The sequence below is a fragment of the Gymnoscopelus braueri genome (assembly GCF_963280865.1).
Source record: "Gymnoscopelus braueri genome assembly, chromosome: 4".
In the NCBI taxonomy this organism is placed as follows: Eukaryota; Metazoa; Chordata; class Actinopteri; order Myctophiformes; family Myctophidae; genus Gymnoscopelus; species Gymnoscopelus braueri.
Genome location: NC_137605.1, coordinates 15,074,805 through 15,083,677, shown reverse-complemented (window position 1 = coordinate 15,083,677; position 8,873 = coordinate 15,074,805). Strand labels below are relative to the sequence as shown.

The following is an 8,873-nucleotide window of genomic DNA, read 5'->3' as shown; positions in this document are numbered from 1 at the left end:
CGTAGCTTAGTTTTTATTTTGTTTTTATTTAGTTTTCGTCAGTGAAAAAAGGTAGTCGACGAACAATTTTCGTCATAGTTTTAGTCGACGAAATCAACACTGAATGAAATGCAATTGAACAGTTTTGTGAAACTGACTGTCTTCCTGTCTTGTGTGTGTTTGCAGGAGAACCAGCCATCATGTCCTCTCCAGTGGAAGCTCTCTGCTGACAGAAGAAGCATCCTTCCACACCACAACCAGCAGCATTCCACCAGCACAACGTTGAGCACACAGAGAGAGACAGAGAGAGAGAGAGAGACAGAGAGAGACAGAGAAGAGAGAGGGGAAGAGAGAGAGAGAGAGAGAGAGAGAGAGAGAGAGAGAGAGAGAGAGAGAGAGAGAGAGAGAGAGAGAGAGAGAGAGAGAGAGAGAGAGAGAGAGAGAGAGAGAGGCAAGGGGAGAGAGAGAGAGAGAGAGAGGGGGCTTGGAGTGAGAACAGTAGATGGATGCTGTCCGGCTTGAGGGGACAGCTCATTCTTCACTAACGGGGAAGCCAAACATTTCAAAATGGAGTCGAAGGATAGGAACACGGCGTCAGGTAAGAATTCCACCTGAAGGGGCTTCGGGCTGTGGTTGTTTGACAACTCCTAGCATGACTGAGTGTGTGTGTGTGTGTGTGTGTGTGTGTGTGTGTGTGTGTGTGTGTGTGTGTGTGTGTGTGTGTGTGTGTGTGTGTGTGTGTGTGTGTGTAAAAGTATAGAAATACTCTGTTACAAGTAAAAGACCTGTATTATAACTTTTACATTAGTGGACAAACTATAGCCCGTCAAAATATACTGTTCTACATGTTTTCAAAAATAACAAATCTACAAGCTCAATGCAATTACAATGCCTCACAGTCGCGACACGTCGTGTGCTTGTGGGCTTAGCTTGTGAGCATATGAGCAGCTATTTTTGAATAAAATAGGGCTTAATTGCATGTGTTGTAATAATAATCTAAATCTACAACGTAACTTGTAACTAAGGTTTTCAAGTGTGGAGTGTAATGTGGAGATGTAGTGGAGCAGGAGTGAAAAATGCTACTTGAGTAAATGTACTTAGTTACTGAGAATGTGTGTGCATGTGTGTAGGCACTCAGGCCTTCATTAGTTTGTCAGACCGCTGCTGCGGTTAATTAGAAATGCACACATTTCATTTTTGTTTGTTTCTTTGTTTGTTTGTTTTCAATGTAGTCGCTATGCCAATTGATCCCTCCCCCACACACATGTCACTGTGATGTCACTGCTGTTGTATCCTACGGACTCACCTCCTCCCAGTGAGGAGCCCCCACTGGGAGGACGTCGTAGAGCCTTCGTCCTTCTCCTCCCGCCCAACACTCCTATCCCTTGACAAATATCCCACCACCACCCCGGCTTTTCTCACCCAAACATGGGCCGATGAGCTCTATAGACCATATTCACACGGCGGCCATATTGGAATTTAACATTGAAAGTGCCGCCACCCGGGGTGGCTACTTTCATTGACTTCATAGAAACATGGCCGCCGTGTGAATATGGTCTATGCACAGCAGCCATATTGGGAAAACTTTGAGCCCCTTTCCTTACTTCCTTCACAGGTGTTACCAATGATACTAATGAAGGCTCTGTTCCATTCTGGTCAAACAGAGTCAGGGTGCTGCAGTGTTGATTTTGACGGCAAATTTTGATTTAGTTTTAGTCATAGTCTTTTGGATAACATTCCATTTAGTTGTAGTCATATTTTTGTTATCTGAAATGTTTTAGTTTTTGTCTAGTTTTAGTCGACTAAATATCACAAGATTATTAGTCGACTAAAGCTACAGTTGATTTAGTTGACTAAAATGTATTTTGGCGGTGCCGTGATGGTGTCGTAATGCCTGATTTTACACTTGGTTGCATGCTGAAAATAGCCGATCTGTGAGCTTGTAGATCTGCCATTTTCAGCGCTCAACACCCGAGCGCAACCAAACATAAAATGACTTGCCTTTTAGTTTTACTGGATGTCTTCTCCACTAGTCCCTCCATAATATCAAATTTTTATTTGTTGACGAAATTGTCAATATATTTAGTCTTAGTTTTAGTCATCTGTAGCTTAGTTTTTATTTTGTTTTCGTCAGTGAAAAAAGATAGTCCGCCATAGTTAAAGTCGACGAAATCAACACTGGGTGGCTGGTATTGTGCATGTTGGCTCACTAGAAACACTCTGCTACACCAGTGGATCTCTGGGACCTTTATGGTTCCTAGAGAGGATTCCAAATGGCCCCTTACGGGTGTGTAACTCTGAGAGTGTACGAATAGAACCAAATGGACCCGGAAGGGTCCATTTGGTTCCATTCGTACTCTCTTGGAGTTATGGGGGTCCTTGAAATTAAAAAGTTTGAAAACCACTGCTAAATGGAGCAGAGCCTTCATTAGCATCATTGGTAACACCTGTGAAGGAAGTAAGGAAGAGGCCCAATTTCTTTCCAATTATGGCTGCTGTGCACAGAGTCTATTGTGTTCGTATAGACGTTCGACGAAGCGGGAAGCACCACGGTGGAATTGAACCCCCAACCTCCGTGGTCTGCACCCGTCATTCTTTAGGTTTAGTTTATTTCGATCCACATCAACAATCATGAAAAATTACACACCGCAATCCAACATTTATTTCTGGTTGATCGGAAAGGCATAGGCTGAAGCTCAAAGCTTATTTATACATGTTGGTTTAAGTTAGTTACATCAATTACAAACTTCATAGTGAACGAACACTCAAAAATATTCAATATTTACATTCAAGACTTCATACTTCACAATCACACACAAATATACACCCGAATGTGTGTATATACCCATATACACACATTCAAATATACATACTGTATACAAACACTAACACTACCACATCATACCATACCCCTCAATCATCAATGAACTATTATTTTATTATGTATTAACATGTTATACAGAGCAAGCAACACTCCCTAATCCTTATATATTATCATATGTATACAATATGATATATATATACAATATGATGTATATAAATATGTATATATATGTATATGTATATGTATATGTATATGTATATGTATGTATATGTATATGTATATGTATATGTATATGTATATGTATATGTATATGTATATATATATATATATATATATATATATATATATATATATATATATATATATATATATATATATATATATATATATATATATATGTATATATATGTATATGTGTATATATATATACCCGCCTATACAATTAGTATAATTATATACTGTATACATCTTTTTTTCCATATATCCCTCAATTATCATGTCTATATTTCTCAACAAAAAAAAACTGCTTTTTAAATTGTATTACATTTTTTTCAATGTTGGACATCATCCTAAACCATCCCATACCTTCACTCCACTGACAGATATGCACGTGCTCTTCAGAGCGGTGAGAGCACCAAGATGTTTCCAATTCAATTCCCTTCTCAATTCATACCACCCCTCCCTATCCTTGTTTCTGTATATTTCCAGGTAGTAGTTTATTCCTTGCCTTGTAAATAATTTGTTTGTTTTAAATTCAACTAGATCTAGAAACTTCAATGTGTTAGACCTTAAGAACAATGCATTTGTATATGATCATGATATCCTACCTTGTGAACTATTCTTATTGCTCTTTTTTGGATTGTGCATAATGGTTGAAGGTTGCTGCGGTAAGTGTTTCCCCACACCTCCACACAGTAGGTCCGATATGGCAGTATTAGCGTGTTGTACAAAGTGCACAGTGACTTGTAACTTTTAAATATGCTTTGCTTTATATAGTACCCCAATACTCCTTGCCACTTTGGTCCGTATATGATTTATATGGGCTTTCCAACTGAACTTATGGTCAATTATAACTCCCAAAAAGATATTCTCATTAACTCTTTCCAATATTACTTTATCAATCATTAACTCAACCTGTGTATTTAAGTCTATTTTTCTATTCCCAAACATCATGAATTTTGTTTTTTTTTGGTTAAGTGATAATTGATTTGAATCGAACCATAATTTCAGTTTCCCCAGTACCACCTCAAATATTAGTATCGTCTGCATACACAACAAATTTCAAAATGCTTGAAACTTTGCATGTATCATTTATATATAAAAATAAATAATTCTGGGCCTAATATAAAGCCTTGTGGGACGCCAAGGGTCTATATTAGTCCCAAAATTATTTAAAGCATTGGTTCTCACAGTGGGTTCCGGGGACCCCCAGGGGTCCTTGGGGGGTTCCAGGGGGTCCCCAGCAAAAGTAGTTAATGTAGCATGCACAATCATTTTAACCACTTTATCCATGTATATGTTGGCTATTCAAAAAATACCAGATGTACATCTGCTATTTTTGGAAAATGTTTGGAAACTTTTGAATAATGTTTAATCTTTTAAACACATCTTCTCTTCTGGGGGTCCCTGGCACAAAACATATCCAGATGGGGGGTCTGCAGCCAAATACACATACATTTGGGGGGCCCTTCGCATGAAAAAGTTTGAGAACCACTGCTTTAAAGTACTGTCAGTAGAGCACACTTTGTGACACTTAACTCAGGACGTCTGTCCTATAGCATTTTTATTATTGTGGAAGTACTGTATAAGTTTGCGGTATACACTCATCAGGGTGCGCTTGTGCGCTCCCCTCCAGGCATGCCTCCGGCGCTATAGGGAGGGGAGGCGTCACACGGTAAAATCTGCAGGGAAGATTTTCATTGATCTTAAATTAATGGACCCAAACGAATCCCATAAGGTTGCAACTGACGCACTCACGGTTAAATGAACACTGAGGGTTTTGCTGTGCAGGTTCATGAATATGGAGTCCTTGCCTTCGCCTTCTGCCTAGTTAGGCTGACTCAGCACCCAACTTCTCCTTCAAGGACATGCCAGAGACCACCTGGATCCGTCACACACACACACGCACACACACACACACTCACGTACCATCGCGCACGCACACAAGCATACACGCAAGCAACGTGACTCCAACCCTTGAACCTAACCTCTAGTGCCTAATCCTAATCCTAACCCCAAACTGAATCTTTTTCGAGGTGAAACTATAAAACATAAATATCCCAAGTGAGGACATGCAGGGAAAATAGGCACAACGGGCATCATTCACAAACCATAGGTACACCAACTGCAATGAGGCACTCATACGTGTCAGAAACCATGTGAGGATGTTATTAGAATGCTCTCATGAAAAACATCTGTTAAACAATCTATTGCTTTTTTTTAAAGTAAGAACGCATACTTTTTTAATTTATTTTTTATGTAAATCTATTACAAATATTTTTGGCTGCATTTGATGTCATGAAAGGTGCTATACAAATACAGTTTATTATTATTGTTATTACTGGGCTTATAGTCATGAGGCAAATTCAAACCGAATTAATCTCTAATAGCAAAACTGGTTGATCACATGAACGCCACTAACACTGTGTATACAGTGTAGAAGTCCTATAAGGTACGTTCCTCTCGCCAAATATCTGTCTATTCACTTGAATCCCTCCACTTTGGTGGTCTGCGTTGTTGGGGGGGGGGGGGGGGACAACCTTAGCCTCAGTTGGAACTTTTCATGTCTTTGCATTGACTTTGCTTGTAATCGTGCCGTTCGACCATTTTTGATCTTTCGGGGGGGACAACACCTTTACCATGTGATGAAGATTCAGTCTTGATGAAATCTAGCTGGGTAATACAAGCACACACACACACACACACACACACACACACACACACACACACACACACACACACACACACACACACACACACTGACGCATACCCTTCCTCCTCCTCTCCATCTCACCTTCTCTACTGAGTAACACCATCCCCTCCTCTCCTCTCTTTGTGTCCCCGTCTCCACTTGGCCCCTATGACCCCCCCTCCCCCCTCCCCCAGGCTCCAACCCCCCCCCCCCCCCCCCCCCACCCCATCCCGTTCGCTCGTGCTATTTCTGGGCTTCCTGAATCCTGTTTCCTTTCCGCTCGTCATGCGAACAACGTTCAAGAAGAGTTCAACCTGACCTCCGCCACTGACACTTTCATCACATCTAATGTTCCCCTCCTCCTCCTCCTCCTCTTCCTGTCTTCCCTTTCTCTTCTTTATTACTGTTCCCTCCCCCACACTCCCAATTCAATTCGAAGGGGATTTTATTGGCAGGAGAAAGCATACATACACAGTGTTACGTTGCCAAATATGAAAGAACAATCCAAAATCAAAACTAAAGAAAGATATGGTCGCTGTCGAGAGGGAACCTTGTGTGTCCCAAACTGTCACTTTTTCAGGAAATGAGGGGAAAAAAAGAACCTGCGTTCCACTGGATGTAGTTATTATTTAGTCTTGTTGATACTTTCATTGGTTCAGTAGTTCTTAAACCCACAGACTTAACCGCGTTCACTTTAAAAAAAAAAAGCTGATCTACAAGCTCACAATGCGACGCGTTATGGGCTATTTTTGCTACTTTTGTGAGACACTGTATAGTATGACGATGTAGGGCGTTAATTTACGGGAAAAAAAGATCCTCTGTTAGCACGTAAACAAAGGCAAACAAAGTTGATTCAGACAATATAGAACATCACCAAACCCAGTGCTGTTTATTTATTTTATAAAAATGTTAACTTCCTGCTGATTTTACTATTTTGAAGATCCGGATCCGGCTCCAGATCCACGGATAAATTCTTCCTAATAAAAATGGCAAAATCAACAGGAAGTTAACATTTTTATTTAAAAAAAAAAACTGCTGGATTTTGTGGTACTCTATATTGTCTGATTCAACTTTGTTTGCGTTCGTTTACATGCCAAAAGAGTGACTTTGAGAGACGTTTCAGTGTACAATGTAAGTCAATGAGGAGCATAATTTAGAATGATCAATTTCTGATCACTGGAGCAAATATCTTTTATTTCTTACATCATGGCAAGGTAACTACACAACCCAAACCTCTACCAAAGTGGTCTTCCCTTTAAGAAGAAGTGAAAATATCCGATCTACAAGCTTGTAGATCTGCTATTTTCACTAGTTTGGGTCCCGGGGAGACTCTTTTAGGTCTCCACCTAAAAGGTTTGGGAACCACTGGTCTCGATCAGTGATCCTCAAAGTCAATGCATTAGTCCACGGAACCCCATCATACAATTTGCTATCTCCGGGGGCATCAATCTATACTTTTAATTTAACTTGGAGAATGTAATGGAACCATTTGTACAGAACCCCTCAGGGTCCATTCGGACCTTTTGGTCTACAATAGATGCTCTCAAAATCTTCACTATGATGTCAGGCAGGTCGTTTTTATCTCCTCTTAGTTTTCTGACACATGCTTTTTCAGGCCAGTTTTGAAAGAAGCCAGTGATTCAGGTCCTTTAATGGTGCTAAAGTAAGGTTAAGTATCATAACCACAACCCCAGGGACCTACAGTACAACATAAAAAGAGGAAAACGGCACGTCCAAAATCAGTTTTTTAAGCTCCTGAGCCACAGTACAAGAAAAGCCAAATCCACGCAAGAAGCGCCTTTGGTTGCACCTCCAGCACACTCACGTGACGTGGATTCCCTTCCCCTCACACGTATATACCAGGGCAGTGATTCTCAACCTTTTTTAATTTCCAGGAAACCCAGTTTAATATGCATTATGCAAAGGACCACCATTTGACCATACCATCTTTTCATCTCTGGGACCCCGATCTACACCGTAAAGTCCTCAGTGTTCATTTAACTTAATTTAAATGTAAGTTACAGACCTGTAAAGGGTTCATTTTTGGACCCCTGACGGTCCCTGGAGCCAACATTGAGAAACAGTGTGCCAGGGCGTCACTGTAGAATAATTATCCCCGTTGATCAATCGTTCCTCTCTCTGTATACCTTACAGTATACATTTTTGAAGAACCACCTAAAACAATGTTAGCTACTGTTTAAAACAAGCGTTTGCTTTGATAGCGCTGTCGCCTCACAGCTAGAAGGTCCTGGGTTCGATTCCCGCCGGGGGACTCTGTGGGCGCTGGGGGCGTGTTCTCTCCTCCGCGTCATCAGTGCCCATACCCTAGGTGGGGTTGGCGAAAGGGCCTTTCTGTGTGGAGTTTGCATGTTCTCCCCATGTCCCCTAGGGTAGGTACCCTCACAAAAAACATGCAGTAATCCTGTTCTCTATACTGCCTCCCCCTGGTCAGCCGGGGAGCCTGATGGAGGGGAAAGGAACAGGTTGGAATAACGTGTTCCTTCCATGCGCTACGTCCTACTGGGGAAACTCCCCCCTGTCAGGTGATAAGAAGCGGCCTGCTCACTCCTCATGCATTGAAGGAAACATGAGCTCAGTTCGGGGCTCTCCCCAGGCTGGCAGAGGGAGAGTAGCGCCCAGGATTACAAGCTTAGGCATTGGCACTGGGTGAAAAAATGGGTTGCAAAATCGTGGGATAAAAATGTAATACAAATAAAACAAGCGTTTAACCTCGATTTGTGAGTAATGTGTATATCTGCTATTTTTGAATAGCCAAAGTATAATTATTGACCCCTTCATATTCGTTTCATATTCGCTCTGCTCGTTCACTAGTGGCCTATACATCTTTATTGAAGACTCATTTTTTCACCGTGGCCTTTGACACAGTTTGATTGTGTAAATTGTATAACTGTTTTTAGCCCTTTTGTAATGCACTATTTGTTTTGCCTCTTTTTGTCTTCTTGTCTTAATCTGTTTTTTCTTTGTCATTGTCAGTCTTTATTCTGACCTTGTACAGCACTTTGGTCGACCTTTGGTCGTAGAAAATGTGCTTTATTAACAGAGTTTGAGTTGAGTTGAGTACTGTCAAGCTCACGTCGTCGCTGTAGATCTGTTATTTTCACTATTTTCAAATGTTAGTCATAAGGCATAAGACGCCGC

At 41.0% G+C, this 8,873-nt stretch overlaps 1 protein-coding gene across 1 annotated transcript in view; it reads left to right on the top strand.

The window, feature by feature from the left end:
• Nucleotides 1-546: 546 nt before the first annotated feature.
• The window catches only part of cacng8b (calcium channel, voltage-dependent, gamma subunit 8b), a gene marked incomplete at both ends in the record, with an annotated part of 46,555 nt that continues 38,228 nt past the window's right edge, over nucleotides 547-8,873 (top strand). Inside the window, one exon of the mRNA XM_080426703.1 lies at nucleotides 547-577. Coding sequence (XP_080282829.1) covers nucleotides 547-577 — 31 coding nt within the window. The remainder of the gene's footprint in view (nucleotides 578-8,873) is intronic.